This window comes from Barbatula barbatula (assembly GCF_947034865.1).
Source record: "Barbatula barbatula genome assembly, chromosome: 14".
In the NCBI taxonomy this organism is placed as follows: domain Eukaryota; kingdom Metazoa; phylum Chordata; class Actinopteri; order Cypriniformes; family Nemacheilidae; genus Barbatula; species Barbatula barbatula.
In genome coordinates, this window is record NC_136777.1 from 4,664,236 (window position 1) to 4,687,486 (window position 23,251).

Here is a 23,251-nt window from a genome sequence, read left to right on the forward strand (position 1 = left end):
AGGAGAGCGAAACGGACGCAAACCTCATCGGATATTAAAATATATTCAGCTTTCCTTCCACCTGTACGTATGCGTGTGATTTTGCATTTTAGAACAGGGAAAGCAGGAAGAAAGTAGATGATGGAATGAGGGAGAGCGGAGGGTACGGGGGTTGACTCATGTGGCACTCAGGGTTTTTGTTCCTGGCAGGTTGGACAGGCCTTCACTGTGAAGATGACATTAATGAGTGCTTGCTGCAGCCATGCAACCATGGATTGTGCATCCAGAATGAGCCCAGCCACGGCTACACCTGCTTCTGTCGACCCGGATTTGTGGTGAGTCTTGCTAAGTACCCCCAGTCACCCTCCCTACTCCCTGAGCTCTTCATCTTCCCCGAGGTGATCTGAGAGGGATACAATCCTGTTTGTCATTCTCCTGTCAAGTATTTGCCATACGCTTGTTGCTGTTACGATATTGCAATGGCCTTTAAATATCCTTGACATCTTAAGCAATGGAAAGCCTTGCGGTTTCTCCGTAACCACGGCACCAGTGGAGGAGCGCAGATGTCTCTTATAAAAAATATCGACTCTATTTATCTTCTTTTTCTATAATGTTATCTATGTATACAATAATGTGTGTCTGTAATGTACTACCAAACAGAAATACTAAAACCTAAGCAGCAGAACAAAGCAAGAAGAATCAAATAAATTACTTTATGAAGACAAAAGTCTTAACATTTATTTTTTGGGGGGGCAAATAAAATGTGATTGTCAAAAGACATTGTGGATGAAGGTTCTGTTACAGTAGCTAGTTTATTCCCCCTTGACTGACAAAATCATTGAAATAGGTGTCTTGAGAAATCACACCAGACATTGTGACAGCCGTAGGCTCTGTGAACAGCTAGAGAGAGCCAAGGGAGACAGTCTACCTTTTTATCTATTTATTTTTTGTAGAAAACACTTTTTGTGTTCATGTTTTCCAACACTGCATTGTCCTCAAGCACACATCTTTAGGAGAGCTAAGTTTACTATACCCTTAACTTCATCTGTATTCGATTTAAAATACTGCCATTCTGGTGCATCACTATTTCAGTCATTGGCTCTTTGTAGCAAGGTCCTGCCCATTTGTGAGCGCTCCCCATCATCTTGGCTCAATTGGCTGTGGAATTGTTTGCATATAGACCAGATTCAGGCAATGCCTTTCTACCCGTGTAGTGTTAAGCAGTTGCTACCAGTGTACATTGATGCCGTTTCAGCTGAAGGCTTTGTTAATAATTGCTCCTCCTGCCGGGCTTAAGCTAATTTACACCCTTATTTAGCAGGATTTGAGTTTTGCACCAGGCTTGAATCCTAATGCCCTGAGCGTAGTTGTGTACAGCGAATCTATTACAGCACATTGCATCAAACTTTCGACTCCTTCACTGTAATGTGGCAAACTCTCTCAAACCTCCCCGCCACTTATTTTTGTAATGACAGTATTGTTGCATGTGGCATCAAACAGTCTTTTAACCCGGCAGGTATTTAAAAAAACAGAGAGAAAAGATTTATGTCCTCTGAGAAGTCATTTTTTCTTCTTTTCACTCAGAAATTAGTTTATTCAGAGACATTACAAGGTGATGAAACGGATCATTTATAGTAAAATGAATGGGATGAACTGTGGGGGGTGGAAAACCAAACTTATAGTTTAAAGAACCAATCACACAGTTTTATCTTACAGCCAATCAGGAGCCAATAACTTTTGTTCAGGTCTTGCACTGCGTGACATGATGTTATGGCATATATGATTATATATATATATGATTTATGATATTGAATATATGAAATATCAGGTATGGTGTGATCAGGTGTGTATGATAAAATACGCTAAACAAATAACAAACATAAAACATGACATGATTGACTATATTATTTTATTAAACTAAAAGGAACTTTGGTATATTTTTTTATTTCAGGGCAAGAACTGTGAATATAATTACAATGACTGCATAATACAATCCTGCCCTAGTGGGTTTTCTTGTGTGGATGGCATCAACAATGTCAGTTGTGTGTCTGTGGATGCTGACACGCCCCCTGCCCCTCCCATCGCTGTTGTGCCATGTATACCCATCAACCACAGCCAAGAGTTACGCCCCAGTTTTGCTTCTTTGGAGGACCTGCAAAGTGCAGAGCAGCCGACAGGTTAGTATAAAACCCTCAGATCGATGTGCTTTTGTATATTTTTTCCAGGCAAAAAGTTATTGAAGTCAGAAACGAGATAGTTATTCTCTGCATCTTCATGAATCAAGCAAGGATATTATTATTCTTTAACGTCACGAGGCTGACTCAATACATTTCGTTGCACTGTACTTGTATGTGTGTAATGACAATAAATTGAATCAAATCAAAATCAAATCAATCCGTACTGGCTTTTATTGTTATTGGCAAATTTATTGGGTAAATGAAAGACATCATGAAACAGAGATTTAAATCAATGACCTTGCGTTCTTTGTTTTGATTGATCGACTTCATTATCTGCTCGTATTTGGAAAACTATTGACACCTCTTACGACGCCTATGATAAATATAATTTGTGGAGCACTTATCAATCTTTCAGTCAAATATATAGTTTAGCATTGTATTCTAGCAAACACACTTTAGAAAAACAAATGTTACGACACCACGACGATAAATGACTTCAGATACTTCACCACACATCTCGAAGATGCTACATCCTTGAAATGTGTTTGTTTTGTTAATATCCCCAAAATAACCTACTTTTCACTTCGCTCTGTTCCAAAATGAGCCGGGAACCCCTAAAGGTTGGAAAGATAAACATTCACCATCTGTGGTATGTCTGATAATAAGAGCTTTTTCCACATTTGTTTCACTAATGTCCTCTGCAATAGTTTGAACAAACTCATTTAGTTCGTAAGTCGCTTTGGATAAAAAGCGTCTGCCAAATGAATAAATGTAGTTTTCACAGAAAAATTAGGCTTATTAGGAACTTCAACTGCTCTGCGATTTGTGATGTTTATTGAGTATGACACCAAGCGCCCATTGGTAACAATGAATACATTGTAGGGAGCGGAAATGTCAACGTGGAACTTGAGAGCTAAATTTACACATCGCTTAGGAAATTGAACCCTACCAACGTTGCCTGACAATAGAATAATAAAATGGATTCTGGAGGGTACATTTTTCAAATCAATGGGTGATTTAGCAAATCAAAGTCTACGCAAGTTATTTTAGACGTATTAATACGCTTTCTTTCCCGAAGCATGACTTTTCACTTTGGTGTGAATTGATTTCAAATGAACTGCTGGCCTGTGGCCATTTTCCAAACATTTTTGTATAAATACTGCATTTCACAGTGTTAAAGAGTGCAAAGAACAGGGTTACCTCGGTTGCAGATGCCTTTCTATAGTTGATCGTTATAAGACGTATTGTTGCAACGGTATCTAAGATTGAGGCTATACAGAGCAAACCAAGATAGTCAATGGACTTTGACTATTAAAGGGCCGATATGAATTTGTTTCTGGCATATGCTGTGGGAATGATTTTGACATTTGAGCTAGATGGCGCCCCACGGGGCACAAAACAACGGAATTAAACCTCTCTGCCGTATGAAAAATGAAGTAAACAGATCTCTAGAGGGTGCCGACTGCGTATCACTGACTAGATGATTGTTTGCTCTGAATTTATTGTATCCACAAATTCTTTCTGCCACTGTTGAGACGGCAAAATGTCCCATAAGCAAGTATCCTCCAGGAGCAGCACGGTTAATTTTCCAAACGTGCACTTTGCCCAAATCAATGAATTTACAATGTGGAAGGCTAATGCTATAAACAGCTTTTAAAACCTCCGAGAGGTATGGTATCTGAGTAATTACTCTGCGATTGTCCAGACGGGGTGGAATTGAGGCCATTTTTCATGGAAGATAAAACTCGAGGATGTTGCTGTGGCTCAAAACATGTTCAGGATACATCAATCATCAAATATTGGACTGTGAAGTCTTTGGAACACATTGATTTTACTGATGGACAGCTGACCGGGGCTGTTTTCACTGACCGGTGAAGTGAACCTGAATTGAGAAAGCCAAATTCGAAATTATATGATTGCATATTTGTATTAGCAAGGGTTGAACAATAAGGATGGCATGCTGGCCCAGGGCCTTTGTGAAGATGGAATTTCAGGATGGCTGACAGATCTGCCACGGGTCCTTTTGGGAAAATGCTGCTTGGTCCCTTAAAACTAATATTTGTTGATCTTGGTTTTTTGCCTCCAAACCTAAATATATACAAATTTAACCCAACCGCTGGGTTATGAAATAACTAATTTGTTGTGTTATTTTTGCCAACATGTTATTTAATATTTTATTCTTATTACTATATTTGTTCTTTATTCTTTTTGGCTATCCTATTTATTATTATTTTATTGCAGTGTAAACAAATGATGCACAACATAGAAATACCTTTATAATTCTTCATTTCCAATACAATACGTTTTAGTTGCAGTTGTTTTATTAATGAACGTCCTTTTATCATGAAGTCACTATAGCAATTAAGTATCAATTTACAAGAATCAAATAAATAAATAAACAGAACAGAGGCTTGTCTAGCTTATAAAATTATAAACTACCTAAGCAAAAACTACCAAACAGGAGCACCACCAGGCTTTGCATTCTCCAAAATCTAAATAACCATTTGCATTTAGTCATTTAGCAGACGCTTTTATCTAAAGCGACTTGCAGAGAGTTCAGGGAGCAATATAACGACACGATAAATAACACGTATCAAATGCTTGTAAAAGACTTCCTCCAGCATCATGCTTTCCACCATAAAGGTGGCTTGAGAGAAACTGGTTTTATCCCCAAGCTGCAGAACATGATGGTCTTCCATTGTTCCTCCTGATACTGAATGATGTTTGTTCCAACCTTTCAACAAATATTCGGTTGCACTTTCTACGTGTACCTTAAGTGTACTTACAGTGAACTTACATAAGAAAGAACTGGGTAGTATAGAGTAACTACATGGTATAAGTTTAGGATTAGGGTTAGGTTCAGAGTAACTTACTGTAATAAGTACACAGTATGTACATGGGAAACATGACTGTAAAATAAAGTGCTACCAGATATTCTCTTTTGTAAATATGCACACGTACACAGTATTATTATTATTATTATTATTATTACAATAATTATTTATAATTTAAACTTTATTGTCAAAAATGATGTACAGTCATGTGGAAAAAGTACAAGCACACTTAGGTCTTTACATCTTAGCATGAGGACCTGTAGGGGTCACACTTTTTCCTATACGCTTCATGCCGAGCGTCAGATGACCAAACCGGAAAACAGGTCTCCTGACTTCCGGTTTGCTTCCGCTTGTCTGAAAAGCCGGCAGCAACCCAACGGTATGTACTGACGGCGACGTGGCCTAGCTAACCTAGCTAGCCATTTCTTACTGTTGGCGTTTTATTTGATTTTAACATCTGAATGTTAGTGACAAGAAGAAAATGTTAAAGCCAGTAAAGTACCAGAATATGCTCATTTTGGGTAATTCCTGAAGGCATCTTGAGTAAAACAGCGCCATATCCAACGTAGCGCGGATATAGCGCGGTACAGCCGTACAGCGGACCTGAACCGGATGTGATGACACCTGTTTCGCAGAATGCGGAAGTACGTTGCGCATAACCCGCATTGACTTTAATTTAGCAAATTAGTACACAATGTTAATTTCGTGTGTCATGTGATATATTATATTCATGTATTATTAGTAGAGGTGTGAAAAGACACTTATCCCGCAAGACGACACACGAGACTTGGCTCACGAGACAAGATTTTACGACTTTTTTAAAGAAATCCTCGATGATGAAATATATAGGAAAACATTTTATTTTATTCACCTCAAAATGCAAAAATGTAGTCATCATAAAATCACATTGTACCTTATGAAACAAATTAAACTTCTATTTTCGTGAATTATATTATGCAGCAATTAACAACATGTAAATACTGCAAAATGTTTTGTCACAAACTCAACTGACAGGTAGTAATTGCACAAAACATGCTTTGTTTTCTTAACAGGTGCAGCTTTTAAGTAAAGAGCTTTGGCTGTTTTCTCGATATGCTTTTGCATAGTGCTCGACTGCTCATGTTAGAAAAGGTGGCGATCACATCACACTGTCAATGTGAACCTTCACAGAAACAGATAAAACTACATAAACGCATCATGTTATATGCTTACATTGCACATAAGTAAGAGACAGATGATCTGTTTTTGAAGAGGTTTGCCTGTGAATGTATTTAGCATAACGTAATGTGAAATTGCAATTGCTATACTGTACATGTGGTGTACTTGTGATCAGTTGTCAGTCAGGACCACTGTTGTCAGATATAGGCAGATATGAAGGAGATGGGGATGGAGGTGGGTTTTGAGTGCAGCACGGTTAAGCAGCTGATAAGGAGAAAAGAAAGGCAACTTAAATAGGACGCAGTCCATTATATGTTGTATGACTATTGGTTAATGTGATTGGCAGCACCTGAAGTGATCGGCTGATGCCAGCTAGACTCACGTGACCTTCCAGAACTGACTTTTAGCTTGATTTTTGTCTACAAATCTAATTTCAGATATGTAAGCATATACCTTCAGATCAAAGTCTTTTTAAGACAATGAGAAACCTTTCACTCAAGTGTTCTAAAACTTTAAACCGAGACATTTAAAATTATTTATTTACAATAGGCTATTTAAATATATTTTAAGCAAGAATCATTTTTATATTTTTTGCAGAGGTGCCAGTGAAAATTTTGTTTAATTAAATCATCTTTTTGTTTAGCCCTTGTACCCATCAGGTTTAGACTTATGATGTTCTTTCTTCGCACCTGCTTGATTTTTCCAATTTTCTTTCTTACGGGTGAGGTTTTCTACAAATTACTTTGACAATTTTCAGATTCAAAGATTCAAATCATTGGTCACCGAAACAATCAGAGCCGGAAATAATGTCCAGACACAGTCTTCAATGTTTGTGACAAAATGCCCACCCTACATGTTGTCAACCTTTGCTCTCAGAAAAAAGAAAAATCTCAAGAAAGTTGAGAATGCCTCTACAAAATGTTTTCATTTGTATTATTATATACTCTATGTACATTAATATATACTGCTGTCCAATAAAATCTCATCAATATGTCTATTTTGGCCACTAGATAAAACCATCTTCTGCCCTATGTGCAGCTATTCATTTGACTACCCGAACTTGCTAGGTATTGAATTGTTTTAGAAAAAAGAAAATACTGAACAGTTACAAATCTGGTATATTTTTGGTTTTAAAGGCAGCTGGTAATGGCAGACGGGTCATGCTGGTTTTCGCGGATCTTTGTGCACACAACACTTGGACAAATGGTTGATGCAACACTTCGGTAATGCGAAGAAACTGTGATACGATTGGGAGTTCATTTGTAATTCTGTCATATTTTGAAGAGAAACAAAATAAAAAGCGGAGCTCAGGGGTGGTCCCTTGCTGTCTTTCTTGGGAAATGTGGTTGTTTTAAACCACGTGCGGTGAAGGTCATTATCAAAGATTTGGATCTTTGTTAAATACCTTAAAAAGGTTATTCAGAAAAAGGAAAGGTAAGATGCAGCATGTGATGTGCAAATTACGATGGGCTCTAAATTCAGCTCATGTACCCAATGTCATTTGCAAAATTCCCTCAGTGAATCGAGTGCTAAAACAATAATAGATACTAATGGGTCATTCCAACTGTTCTGAGTCTATATACTTTGTTCTGAGTTGTAAACTACAACTGATGAATAACGCGGTACACAGACAGGGCATAAATCAGATGACAATAAAGGAAAATGATCATTAATTTATTTGCATAACAAGCATTGAATTATTCATCATGGTTTCAATCTGCTCAATCTGTATCTCATTAACATGAGTTATGAGGCTTATAAATCTGAGAGCTTTATGTGGTGTATGTCTTATTTTCTGTTGGTCTCTTTTTGTGCTTATGTTTTGGTTTATCGTGTCACACGATTCGTGTGTATGTATGAGTGACATATAGTCATTTTGCGATATGTTAAACAAAATTCATTTGAATATGGGTATGAATGAGAAATACAATCGTTTAGCATTGATGGTTGTAAACAATAGTAGATCTCAAGATGGAAAATATAATGCTGAAATTTTAAGGTTTTGCTAACAAAGATCAATTTGACAGTAATGTCCATTACACACATGCATTATGGTGATGATGCATAATGTGCCAATAATAACGTTTGTTAAAGGAGTCATATGACAAGGCTAAAACCAATATTATCGATTGTTTTAGATGTAATTCAATGTGCATACACGATTAAAGGTTCAGAAACGCTGTAGTTTCCACATAGAATGTTTGTATCTCCACTTTGCCCCGCCTCTCTCAAACGTACAGATTTTTTACAAAGCTCATCGCTCGGAAAAGCGAGGTGTGCTACGATTGGCCAGTTAACCAGTGCGTGATTGGTCGAATACTTCAAGCATGTGACGGAAATGTAATGCCTCTTACCATATTTGGAACATCAGGTTTCGAAGCAATTGTACTGACAGGTACGCTCACATTACTTGTGTTTACATTTGGGCGGTCTTAGTCAAGTCATACCACGAAATGACGTAGATTTGTGGGGGTGTGGTTACACGAGGCGTTTCAAGGCAGGTCTTGGTGAGAATTCGCTTTTAGATAGAATGCATCTTTTGTTGTGATGCTTACATTTTTGCAATTGTACGTGTCTTATACATGCATGGGCAACTTGTAACACACCAAAGACACAGAAAAACACGTAATCGCGTCGTATGACCCCTTTAAGGGAAGTTGTTATGAAGTGTTAGAGTGATAGTTCACCCAAAAATGAAAATTCTGTCATCATTTACTCACCGTCTTGGCAGTTCAAACCTGTATGACTTTCTTCCGCAGAACACAATAGAAGATATTTTGAAAAAGGCTGTTAACTGGACCCCATTCACTTGCGTTGGTTTTGTCTCCATACAATAGAAGTGAATGGGGCCAGTGCTCTTGGTTACCAACTTTCATCAAAAGTTTAAAATGACAAGAAAGTGAGTAAATGAGAAAAAGTTTCTCTTTCATAGATGAAACAGCAATGTGAGCATATGTTGACATGACCATAAGGAAACCACTTTCACACTTCTTCCCTTTACAGTGATCTGTATTTATACATCCCATAATAGTGCTCATCACCATAACTGGCATATATCCAGCAGAGTCAGCATTTCACAAACATTAGCAATAACTACACTGCAGACTTGTTTTATCCAGCAAGAGTTTTATGCTAGAGATTTCCTATAGTGTGCTTCATAGCACTGCATCGATAATAACCGCAAAATGAGTTTACACTCACATGTCCCGACTGACCAGTTTAAAACCATTTGAATATTAGAAAACCTAAGACAGCGTCCACATGGAAGGTAGAGGCCGAATTACAGATTTCAAAAGAGAGTTAGCTGGAGTTAACTGATAATGAGCCACGCGTTTGCCTTGCGGCCGCGTGAAAGCCTTATATCAATCCAAACAAGCATCTCAAATTAATGAATGGCTCATTTTCCTACATCAGAGCTCTTAAACCTGCCTGAAACATCTGGGGAGGGAGAAGGTAGATTCTCCGTAGTTGCCCTGCATCCACTTCATCATTACAAATGTCTTATTTCATTCTCACAGGTGCATGTTTTGCTCCAAAGTATTTGTCCTTTCACGTTGTGTAGGACTTTAGCGGAGTCATATTTCCTTGACTGCACCACAGTCCCTCAACAGCAGATGAGAAGACGTCTGCATTAAAATGATTTAAAGTCTAGTAAATGTTGGTTGAGGTTTCGTCGTAGGTCCATCAATCTAGACGGCAGTCACAAAATGTGCGCTATTTTCCAGCCAAGCGTGGGTCGGTCAGAAAAATACCAAAAGGCACATTATGGAGTGCTTTTCGTTGCAAAACACCCTGAGGCGAGACCTTTCGTAGGAACCGTTTGAGATTGAAGGGCATTAACTTCAGCCAAACACTAATGCCTGGGCCAAATTGCTCAAGTCAGAATCGGTCTTTTAAGTTTGTCCGCATCAGTACCCTAAATGATCTCAAAGACGGTGGAAGTACTTCTCAAAATGTCCCGTAATTGCCGCCTGATACGGATGACAGAGAGTGGGGATATCATGGCTTAAAATGAGGCATGTAATAAGCTGGTATCATTTTTTTCATAGAGACAGTAACACTTTCATTGCTGTCCAGTGGGGATTTATATGCCGTGTGTTTGTCGGCCGAGCGTGGGATAATGCGGGCATGGTGTGGGTTACTGTATATTTCTGTGCTTAGACTCGCGATACAGGGCTGAAGTAGCTGACAGAAAGTTGTTTGGAGGAAGCTGAGAAAGCAGGGCCACTTTTTACTTAAGATGTCCTGAGTCACAGTAAAGGAAGGAACTGGTAAATGCACTCTGCATTCATAATAACTACTGTTCTTTAGGAATGTCTGCTATTGAAGAATATTAAGACAGTATCTGTAACATACAATCATTACAAATATGACTTCCACTTGAAAGAGTATTATAATTCTTTATGCATTATGTCAATTGAGAGTGACTGTGAATGTGTTCTCGATTTATACAAATATGAACAGATTTTGTATAGTCTTTTCTTCTGTAGAACACAAGTTGTCCTTTTATGTTCTGCAGAAGAAAGATACTCATACAGGTTTGGAATGACATTAGGATGAGGATATAATGTCAGAATTTCCTTTTCTTTTTTTCCATTTTATATTGCATATTTCCGAATCTTATTTTGTTGCACATGAAGAAAATAAAGCAAATTAGGCAATATTTTTTACAAAAGATAAACATCTTGCTAGGAAAACAAAATATAAGAATTGTTTAAAAGATAAAACTGACCTGTTAGCTGTAAAGTCTTAATGTTTAAAGATTGCAACCATTCAAATGTTCAATATATAATGCTTTTCAATTTCAGATTATTCTAATTAAATTGAAATCTCAAAAACATAGACTTAAGTAGAAAGGATGTATCATGATGAACATCAGTGGATTTCATTGACAGCAGTAACACATTAGAAAAGGCTCTGCCCATGTTGTCACTAACCGGAACAGAATGTCCTTGGACAATTATTCTTTAGTCCCTCTATTAACTATTAACCAAAGGATGTCTTTTTAAAAGCAAGTCATGCCATGTACTGTATTGGGTCACTTAAGGAGATTTATCTTTGATAATTTTCCAACAGGAGAAGAAGCTACTGTACTAGGCACAATTATTATCGAGATTTTTTGTGTCTTTTTGTGCAATCAAAAATGCTGTGTTTTAGAGTAAAACTAATTATTTTGTAAAAAAAAATAAAAGATTGCAAAAAAATCTGAAATTGATAACAAAATTACTTGTTTTTTTTTTTGCGGGACGACAAATATTACTCTTTTTTTTCTGCTGTCTTTTTTTGCGGGACGACAAATATTGCTCTTTTTTTTCTGATGTGTTTTTTCTGCGGGACGACAAATATTACTCTTTTTTTTCTGCTGTCTTTTTTTGCGGGACGACAAATATTGCTCTTTTTTTTCTGATGTGTTTTTTCTGCGGGACGACAAATATTACTCTTTTTTTTCTGATGTGTTTTTTCTGCCGGACGACAAATATTGCTCTTTTTTCTGATGTCTTTTTTTCTGCTGGACAAATATTGCTCTCTTTTCATTGTCTTTTTTTTTTGAGGGTTTAAAAATTTTGTTGCAAGTTGAAAACTTTTGCTTCCGAGTTGAAACCTCGTTGAATTTTCTTTTTGTGAGTCATCTCGGTGAGCGGTGGGCTTTTTATATTGGTCATTCCCGATTGAAGTGACAATATGATCACGTCCACTACGTTTTCCCCCTGCCGCCAGTCGGACAGAAGAGCGAGTTTCAAGCAGAAATGGCGAACAACAGTTCGTTTACGTATACTGGGTAATGCATTTCCAAACAGGCCCAAAAGAAAGGGTAGAGACCACCCACTGAGATAAAGCTTCACCCGCAAAAAATAAATTCAACCAAAAGTTTTAAACCTGCAAAAAAGAAAGCAGAAAAGAGAGTTGTCGTTCCAAAAAAAAGACTTGTAGTAGAATAAGTTTTTGAAGTGCACAAAGAGAAATTTCAAAGATTTCCATGCAATGTTTTTTAATTACCAAATAATTTGTTTTACTCTCAAACACAGAATTTTTTATTGCATTAAAAAGACAAAAAAAGATCAAGGGCATTAAAATTAAAAACATGGATCATACAAGTCCCCTGATTATTCTGAATATCAAATGAAAGCGCAGTTTATGTCAACAATCTTCCCTGAAAAATTTCTCTCATATGATAAAATTCTTTATTGGTTTAAAACAAGCATTCCACCTAGGGAATAGGAAACGCATCAAAATAAAAAATCTTTCTTTCATCATTTCAGAGGAATTTAATAATATTTGTATATATAATATGTGATTATTATGTGTTATTGTAATAATAATAATAATGTAATTACAATGTTACAATTCTATATTTTTAAAGCAAATTATCTTTTGTAATTAAGAGAATGTTTCGGAATTTTTTTAGCAGAAGGTTTCAAACGTTCAAAATGTGTCAGTCCTGCAGTTTTGGTTAAGTCTGCTCCAAGTTGATTATTGAAGTTGTGGTGACAGAGATCACATTAAAGTTAAGTTTAAATATTGGAATAAATCTAAAAGTTTCTCTTTTATCTGAGAATTAATTCTTCGCCACTTCCTTGCAGAGTTTATTAGGAATAAAGGTCGCTCCCTATCCTTATTGACTCGTGCTTATACGGTTTCATATTTTTTCAGTGCCGTGCAGAATATTAATAGGATTACTCACTCTTTTTGAGTGACATTCGCTTTACGTCTGTGATGTTTATCTTCACTCGAACTTACATTTTCTTGCACCCAAGATGAGACATTATTTTATTAAATATCATTGTATTGTATTAAAACTTTTTTTTTACTTCTCTATGATAAAACAAATCTTGATAAATGTAAATTCAGTTTGCTATATGTAGATTTTCTCTCCGTATAGTTGCATCCACTCTGTTTCTGTCTGGATTTCTCCCATGCAGATATTATCTTCGGGAGATATTCTGGGAATTCCTTTCTGGAGTTTGAGGGCATTGAACTCGGCGCTGTGTTTAGCCTCACAGTAAGGTTCCAAACCGAAGTAAGAGAAGGAACCCTGCTGTATTTGGATCAGGGCTCTATGCCCAGAGGTCACTTTTTCATCAAACTCCACATTTCCAGTGGCACGCTTCAGGTAAAACTACACACATGTTTTTAAAGCTTCTTCAACCATTATCTGTCAAATTAAACGGTTCACTGAATAAGGTGGAAAGTAATTATATGGAAAGACTTGATATACAATATACCTTTCCTCCCTGCAGTATGATTTCTCGTTTAACCAAAAGGAGAGAGTTCAGAGAATCAATACAACACAGCAGGTTGCTGATGGAAATGAATATGTGGCTATTTTAAGGTAAGATGTTTTGTTTTCCATCTTTAAACAGTTTAAAATAGAGAAGAGGTTAAAAATCAAGTAATGGTATAAACAGACATGGAAAAATGTCATTAACGCAAAAACAATGCAAAACAAACTTTGACACTTTACACATTTTCTTTTTCTAAAGTGCAGAGGGCTACTGATACGATTTTATGTCCCAACCAGTTCTGTCCCATAGATCTCTCAGGTAACAAGCTGATCATTCAATTCAGCTGTGATAAATAAAGGAGACTCACAAAAAGTGCTTTGCCGCCGCTCCCCATGATTATATCATTATATATTTAATGGAAGCAGAAAGATTGCTGAAAGATATTTTGTGCTTAAGTGCATACAGTGCACACAGTCCACACAGTTCCATGAATCCATTAGTTTTTTTTTCCAAAAATGATTCAGAAGAGACTGAAATGCACGGTCACGCAGTCGTTGAAGGATTTGATCACATTCAGAGTCCCCGAGAGACGCCGCAGCCTCTCCACATGCGGACGTTCCCATATTCTGTGCATCAGCCGGTTTCTTTCTGCTTTTGTAGAGATTTTGAAAAGCTTCCAGGAAGATGCACCAGCTGAACAAATCATAATTTTTGTGCCAGCTATCAAGACTTCAAGTGTGAGAGAGTTGTCAAAATAAAGATAAAAAGAAGGATTAAAAGGTCATCTCTGTGTGTGCCGTGAAAACATGTTGTAATGTTCAAAACACACAGATTAAGTTATTTTAAATTTTTTATAAAATACTTGAAAAATGACCCCTTTCGTTCCACTCCCTCACTCACGTCTCATGTGACCAAGTGAAACGGTTTAAAGCTCACAGTTTTATCACAGGCTTTTAAGACATTCCTAAGTAAGTAGAGCGTTTTCTGTGTGTCCCGCTGTGGAACTGTCTGCTCTAAGACTCAACGGGGACCAGTGGCTCTCATGGCGAGCATCCAGGCGACTCTGTCAGAGCTCGTCTAAATTAACCGCCTCTCCGGCTGCTCCAGAGGGGGGACGCTGAGGACCCGGCGGTACGCACTCCCGGGGAGACAGAGGAAGCAAAAAAACTGGCAGCCCGCTTAACAAATCAGTCAAGATTGTCTACTGTGAACCTCAGGAAAGGCAGAAGTATCATCTCAGGGCCGGGGAGGGAGGGAATACTGCCATTATGAGCAGGGCATCTGTAGCCCAATCCTCCAGCTGTACATAGTTAGCCCAGAATCCACACTGAGGTAATTATCTTTCCTCCCCTGTTGTTTGGAAGGGCTGAAAAAGCTTTGGAAAAGTCCCAAGACTTGGTCACGTCTCCGGAACAGACTGTCCGAGAATCATAAAATGAGGAGGAAAAAAGACTTGATGAGCTGCAGGTGAAAGATGCCCTTGAGCTTAACAAATCTTTTTGTTTTGCTGGAGGATTCCGTGTCTTGATTCACATTAAACTCATGACACAGCTGTCAGAAGAATATAGGCCGACGATTTTAATAAGTGTTTAACTGGCAATAAAACAGTTTATAGAAGTTTCAGCTATTGCAATAGCTTGTCTTTTCCGTCATTTCCTTTACATTAAGGTTTGGATTGATGCTGATATGAGGAAACGTTATATCAAATGCATTTTGTTATGATGTGGTTACTGTATGTCTGAATAGATTTGGCCTTTATTCACACCAAGACCATTAGTTTTTTTTCTTAAAAATCCAACCATGATATTTTTAATGCTTTACCAACTAATGAATTCATAGTGGACTCTTTTCCCTCTGAATGCTTTCCTGTATCTCTCGTATCCATGGAAACAACACAGTCATTAGGAGTCATTCAGCATAACCTGTTTTTGGTCTGAATATTAAATAAGCGGAAAATAATAACAGATAAAACGAGCATTAGGGGTGCTTGGCTTTTAAAGTAATTGTGTTCTCCTCAAGGCAAAGAAAATGTATCTTATTAGCATAAACTGAATTGCTTTAAAATCCGTCTGTGGTATTAATACTAAACATCATTAATTACGTGCATTTATGACCATTAGGTGAACAGATACGGCCGAATAGACTTGGCATGTTGGTTTATAACAAGACGGAGGATGTTTTGTCCGTAAAGTCTGTAGTACACTGATGATATTTGTTTTCTGCAGACAGCATCTTGCTCCATGTGAGGCTGAAGTTACTGTGATGGGCTTTAGGACTGTCAAGAGCAACCAGAGCAAATACACATCACATCTGGTTTTACAGAAGACCAACAGTCTCTTCATAGGAGGTCTTCCTCTGCGTTATTCACCACATAAGGTGAGAGAAGCTTCTGTGTAATGGTTTTTAAAGCGACACATCATAAGAGAAATAAAATACTGTGGATTGGAAATGCAAAGTAGGATATTAACATAATTTGTTTTAAACTATTGTTTCGTGGCATTGTGTGTTTGTCCATGTCAACACAAAAAAGGTAAGATTGATTTAACCCATGATTTGGTAAAATATGGACAAACCCAACTGTTGATGTAAATAAAAAATATCCATATTTGACTCAACTATGTTAGCATTTTTTAAGTGTAAAGAAGCTATGCATATATATATGTATAGACATATAAAGATCATTCCAGCATTTAAATGCATAGTCATCCAACAGCAATGTGACAGACTGACCTTATGACAAGACACATGAAAATCTTTTCTTATTACTGTTGCAATGCTTAAACGTGAATCTGAACTTGTTTTCTTTACAGTATTTGAGGTCAGAAAAAAATCCAGTTACATTTTCTGCAAATAGAAACAATATTTTTATTTCAAATTTGGGAGACATCGTGTGAGTAGTTTACAGATTGAAACTAAATTTATAGTTTTACCTAAGCACATACCTATAAATCGTAAAAAATCTAAAAATACAATTCTTAATTCTTTCCGCGGTAGTTTATATACACACTGTCATGATTCTGCCTGCTCTCGTCTTGATTTTCTGGTCTAGGGGCAGAATCATGACAGACCCACGTGTTTTATGTGGAGAGAAACATATTATTGTCAATCAGGACATAATATGCGTTCTCTCCAGTCTTGTCATTGTCGCTGCCTGCAATTGGGTTCTTCCTCTGTGATTCGTGACACACACGCACAATGTTGTAGTTTTGACAATTTGTATTGTATCGGACTGGTTCATAAATTGTCTAAATTATTTTAACAATTTCAGGTCATAGTAAAGTCAGGAAAATTCACTCTAAGATTAATGTGCTGCACATTGACTTTACCACTTGCTGCAAATACACCACTAACACAGTGGCGTCAATTCACCTAAAACCAAGGTATGGCAGACTCGCATCCAATCCCTTATTACTATACCTCGACATGACGGCCTCTCATATATTTATTCATTTCTGACCCCATCATACAGGATGCTACTGCAGCAACCTTCCTCACATATAATAAAGATAAAGCACAACACGCTATAAATAATCTATTGGTGAAAACATCATATTTAAAAACAAATGGAAGCCGCTCTGATATGTGAACATTTTGAGATGGGAGTTCGGCAGATTCGAACCTGCTTAGCAGCAAAGTCAAAATCATTTCTCACACGTCTATCGCACTACACCGCTGAAGATACTAATAAAGCAGCACTATTTATACACTCTTTTCGTGCTTCTGAATTTAATACTGCAATAAAATATTACTCTGAATTGACCGAGGTATGGCAGCAGCCAGCCCCTGCCATACCCAAATGACGCCCCAGCACTAACATAAGTTGTAATAAAATGGGAATTATTTTCAGGTTGTTGAAAAACTGGTTAGAAGTCTTCAAAGAGCTGTCAAGGTCCATGTATTGACAGTCATAAAGCTTTGAGACTCTAGCAGGCACACTTTTCATTTCTCCCGCAGGCAGCTGGAAGCAGGTCACGGGCACTTGAGAAACAGATAAAAGAAAGAAAGGAGATGTTCAGATGCGTTTGTCTAGACAACAATTTGACCAATGTGCTTTTTTTGTTGGCAATACAAATTCTCCTTTATAATGCACTGCTGTATGAGCCTCTTCTGACCGTAAGATGTATTAGTGCAAAAAAACGTTCTTTGAATTTGTCAAGTGTGCATAAATGAAACTTTATGGAATGAATGGTGTCACTGTAAACATGTGACTCTCTACAAAGATTCCTCAAAAACATCTACTTTTGTTTCCATGGGACAAATAAACTCATACGGGTTCGGAACAACACCGGGTTGAGTAAATAATGACAGAATTTTCATTTTTGGAAGAGCCGTTCCTTTAAATGCAATCTCTTAGTTGTACAGTTCGTTCCTCTCCCAGAAGTGTTTCTTTGTACCTGTATTTCGTTTCACCCTCAGGCCTGAGATGATTCTTTTCTGTTTTCCTCTGAAGTAACTGCTTGAGACTTTGTTGTTTCCTCCTCCCTCAGGAAGCCGAGCCTTTCCACAACTACACCGGCTGCATTGAAATAATGGAAATTAATAAGCTCGGCGGATTCCATGCGGCCCATGGCATTGCTGGGCACAATGTTGACAACTGCAGGTAATTGAACCTGATTTTCTGTCAGAATTTAATACTATTCCAGCGTCTCCTGTTTTTCTTCAACAAAGTTTTTGCTTTTCTTGTATTTAATCTCCCATGTTTCTCATGGCTCAAGGATGTAGAAGTTGACATGCTGTGTCTGTCAGCGGTCTATCTGTAATATACAGCATCTCATTGAGCACACAGGTGTCGTATGGCCGTGCTTTGTGCAAATTGCTAATCAAGACGGAGATGCTTGGGTTATTTAAGTTCGGCTTCACACATTGCGTGTTGTTGTTTGAAAGGACAATGCAATCATTCATGCTGACTTGAGTGTTTTGCATTTTATCTGTGAGAAAGTCAAGACCTGTTTTACGGAGCAGTAGGAAATCACATCTATGATCATGAGAGAGAGTAAAATATAGTTCATTATATTTTTTTCTGTTTACTTCTTTCGCGATGGAGTTGATGTTTTTGGTAGTTTCCCGTTTTATATTTGAATTAATGATAATATAAAGGATATACAGAATAATATTTTTGTTATGGGATTATATGTTAATCATACAGTATTCACACACACACACACACACAAACACATATATATATATCTTTAACATAATAAAATGTATTACTCAATCAAAGTGATGTTCACCTAAAAATAAAATTGCTCGCCCTCTTGTCATATCAAACCTGCATAACTTTCTTTCTTCCGCAGAAAATATTTAGAAAAATGTTGTTAAAGCCACAATAAGGAATGATTTTGTATATTTCATGCAGTTGTGTAGTTACATTTCTCTAGATTTGCAAATTCTTGGGAACATTCGGAATAATGTAATGTAAAATAATGGCCCGTCCCTTGTCGTCTTTGCATTTGTCGCATATCAGTGACTTAATATCCGGTGCTCAATAAAGGGTTTGGACGTGTCGTCACTTTACCACGTAAGCATGCCGGAGCGTCACTCAACAAAATGTCTGCTCACAATATCAGGAAATGCAATTCTGAGCAACATTTCAGTGTCCGGGAACACCCGATTCCTTTTTAAGTTGCAGTGAAGCCATAAGCGTAAGTGACCGTAACCGTCAAGTCCAGCTGCTTGTAATTTCTGCAAATAATTGCGTGTTTTGCATTGTTTCTTCTATTCTCCAAAGGGTTCACGTGGGAAAGTAAAATCTATGCATACCCTCTATACCCCCAGTTTCTGGTTGGAGAAACTACGGCAACTGTATAATCACCGTATACAGCATATGTAGCATTAAATTCCACATTTCTTGCAAGCTAGTTCATTACGATGACATAAAATAAAATAATTCAATCCGTCGTCCGTGAACATGATGGGCGATCTCCATACGCCTCTGGATGGTGAAAACGACATTTCCAATAATTCCACTCTCCTACATGACATAATTTATTTATTTGTTGTTGTTTTGAAAGTGCGCCATCTAGCGGTCCGAATTTACATATTGTGGCTTTAACTGGCCTCCATTCAGTTGTACTAGTTTTGTGTTTGTTCACTAGAAATGAATGGGTGCCTGTGGTGTTCGGTTACCAACTTTCTTCAAAATATCTTCTTTTGTGTTCTGCGGAAAAAAGACAGGTCATACAGGTTTGAAAGGACAAGGGGGTGAGTAAATGATGACAGAATTTTTTTATTTTGGGGTGAACATTGAATCACTTGACGCATTATTATTCATTATTCTTGAATATTCACTCAGCACATGCAAATAAACAGCTATCAGTATGCACAGATCTATTTTGAAACTCCTGTTTTGTGCAAATTTAAACAATGATTTAATGTGTGGAGTTTTATTGACCCCACAAATGTTAAACTTTTGTGATAAATTAGTCAAATTTTAAATTGTCTTTTGCTTTTCTAACACACACTTTACCTGCCTTATTTTAAATGGAATATTAGTATATATTTCATTTAATTGCTTAGTTCTCTGAATTGTGTTCCTGCAGAAAGAAACCATAATGATCACATTCAAGCTGTAGTAAATAACTGAAAATAACTATTATTTTCACAAAGTTGTGTCATATAAATGATATACATTTATTTTCTTGCCGACAATTTGAATAATTCAAAGTATACATATATATTTTATATACGTATTCTTTTACCCAAATATAACAACCCCTAACTTACATTCATTTGCATTATGCACACACTTGTTATTTAGATCTCTATCGGGTCACAGCCCACCAGCAAACCCCACAGGTTACCCATCTCTGCTCATCACAGAGGAAACCACACCTGGATGGCGGATCACCCCTTCCACTCAGCCTTCACCTCTCTGCCAGCAGGTGTCGTGTCTCAACGGCGGATCATGCCGGCCGCTCTCCCTCCCCAGCGGGGCTTCGTCTTTCCTCTGCGACTGCCCGCTTCATTTCACAGGACGTCTGTGTGAGAAAGGTGACACTGCCACTTCTTTTTTCTTCAAGGGGCTCAGTAGCAAGTCAAATAAATATGCAGAACCCTATAGATGTTAGGACTAGATGTGAGGTTTTTTACAACAATAGTTTGGGAGATTACCCCCAACTGTGGCAAATAATCCCTCTGCAACCGTTTGGCTTGATAAAAAATAAAGATATTCATTTCTAGTGGTCGATGCACCGTAAGAAACCATGCCCTAGTGTTGAACCAGCTATCTCTTTGAATTATGCATGATGTGATTTAAGTAAGGTCCATATACACAAGTTGTAATATCAGTCCCACTTTTATCTGTTCGCCTACAAGTCCCACTACAAATGAGTGCTTGACCCTGTCACCTGTGTGCTTCAGATTTATTTTACCTCCTCTGCCTCACACCAGGATAAGACATGTGGGATATTAAATTCTGGTGAAGGGAAAGTCTTTTACACTGTGAACCCAACTGGTATTGACTGACACTCAACGTGCTGAGCTGCCATGGCAGAATATCTCACACTTTAACAATTTGCTCAACGCTGAACTGACAACGGCCGTTCCTTTTTTCAAAATCAGCACCTTGTCTCTGAAGACAGAATTTTTATGTGCTTCCAGGAGTCCGGTATTCATTGTATTGTCCTCCTCCGCTGTGTTAATTGCCCTTTTATTGTATTTTACTCCTGAACCCGCTGACTCGCCATATTTCGTCCCGTGTCAATAAGCCGATGCTCAGGTAAAGAGCTAATTTGCTGAGCTACAAGTTCATCTGTCTCAATCGATGTAACGTTCAGATGCTCTGGCAGTTAAATGCTGGGCTTGAAATGAATTAAAAATCATTTATTCTGCTTTTCAGGCGTCTATTTATTAGCCGGCCTGGACATTGATTGACGTGTTTGTGAACGGATCAGGTCAGATCTTGGAGGAGAAAAAGAAAAGGACAGTTCTTAACCTTTCAGATGAAGCTGTCTGTATTTTTACTTTCTTTCTGTACTGATTTCGGCCTGACATATTGAAGGTTTTTGTATTTTTTTAATAGCCAATAGGCTTGAGTCACGTCACAGCTATATCCTAAACCATGATTTGCTGGTCAGATGCAGGTGCTGTTCACGTGAGCATTTGATTGGCTAAATCTCAGAAGTACGAGATGAGTCATCAGTATTCTTTTCCTCTGTTTTCTATGACTGTATGGAATAAGATTTACTTTATTTAATCCACTTTTGATTTCAAGTCTTTAATGCAGCTTGAAAACAGGCTTTTAGCTATTATTGGATAACAGTCCGCTTTTACGCATCTGTTCTATTTTTAATTTCATGGGCTTTTATTGATGTTTTCGCCTTGTATTTCTACTTTGTGTCCGATGCAGAATTGTGTACACTGAATACTATGTTGACTACATTTATAGCAGCATTATGTCTGGGGAGACATATTGCTTTATATTATACGATCTATAAATATAAAATTTACATTCATGTATTTGGCAGGCGCATTCATCCAAAGGGACTTATATTGCATTATACCATATATTTTATCTGAGTATGTGCGATCCCCTGGGATTGAACCCATGACCTTGGCGTTGCTAGCGCCATGCTCTAAACTCTGAGCAACAGGAAAGCTCGAAGACCTATATATAAATATATCTATATAAGATACAAGATCTACGTATATAAGATATGTCCGCCAACTTGTTTAAAAGGTGTAAACATGCCGTTATTTCACACTCTGTTGAAATTAATAGACTTCAGTGCACTGTTTGGAAGTATTGGTCACGCCATGACAGAAGTTACTTCCTCTTTTCTTTCTTCCAACGGACGTCTATGATAGTGTCGTAACTCTGTTTTTCAACTTCTAACACAAAACAAGCTTGAAGCCAATCAGCCTGCGTTGCACAGCACGTTTGAGGGTGGAGCAATGCAGGAAGGGCTGTGTTCCTTTTGCGTAGCGTGTTTTGTTGACGATTTCGAATAACAACAACCGTTTTTGAAATCGAGGTTAGGCCTACCTCGCCTTTAAGGGCTTAATTTACCAACAGCTTGTGACAGCACAAACATCTCTTTTGGTGTAAAAAAAAAACCTACTTTTACTAAAGACACTCTGAAATGGCATGGACACGGCTGTTTTTGCGACTCGCCTTACTGCATATGCATTTGTAGGAGTTTACTCTTCAGACGCAAACGTTATGGGAGGAGAGTATTTAAATGAATCATGCAACGCAATTTACTAAGGTTTGCGCCCGTCATTGATGCCGCTAAAATCTCCACATTGCTCCTTTATTATTTATCAGTCATAATATTGCTAAAAAACATGTGCCATGATATAGTATCTAAAATGCAAAGTCATAGGTTAGCAAGACCATGTCACTATAATTTAGTCCTCTCGCAATTACTCTGCTTGATGACTGGCTAACCTCAGCAGATATGCCAAAACAAAACATACAAACATCCTGAGGATGACAGTGAGGAAATGAGACGGGGTATTATAAGGTCATAAATCTCTTCAGTGATACAAGTAAAGCAAGAGGACCACTAGATAAGACCAAATAACCAGTAGCCATGCAGTAAAACCAGTTCAGCTCAAATGCATGTTGCCATTAAAACACACAGTAAAAGGACATAACAAACACCAAAAAGAGCTGTAATTATGCTTGTAATGGAAAAATTTGTGTAAAATTAATGAAAGTTTTTACTAATATGACCTCAATGTTTTAACCTTGGTGTATGCATAATACACCAGATGATAAAATTAGTACTTTTCAAAACATAAACACGAGTCACGTAAAATCATATTCATAAATTACAAATGTCACATACTGTCAGCCGAAATTACAATCTTAATTAAATCAATTGGATGAAAACTTGTAAAAATAAATAAAAGTCAAGGAGAATGTCATCACATAGGC

General features: G+C 37.5%; 1 protein-coding gene across 1 annotated transcript in view; it reads left to right on the plus strand.

The window, feature by feature from the left end:
• eys (eyes shut homolog) overlaps positions 1-23,251 on the plus strand; it is a 160,408-nt gene that overhangs the window by 99,088 nt on the left and 38,069 nt on the right. Inside the window, exons 31-37 of the mRNA XM_079473466.1 lie at positions 190-314; positions 1,931-2,156; positions 13,069-13,259; positions 13,387-13,478; positions 15,597-15,747; positions 17,859-17,971; positions 20,129-20,361. Of these exons, the coding sequence (XP_079329592.1) occupies positions 190-314; positions 1,931-2,156; positions 13,069-13,259; positions 13,387-13,478; positions 15,597-15,747; positions 17,859-17,971; positions 20,129-20,361 (1,131 nt within the window). The remainder of the gene's footprint in view (positions 1-189; positions 315-1,930; positions 2,157-13,068; positions 13,260-13,386; positions 13,479-15,596; positions 15,748-17,858; positions 17,972-20,128; positions 20,362-23,251) is intronic.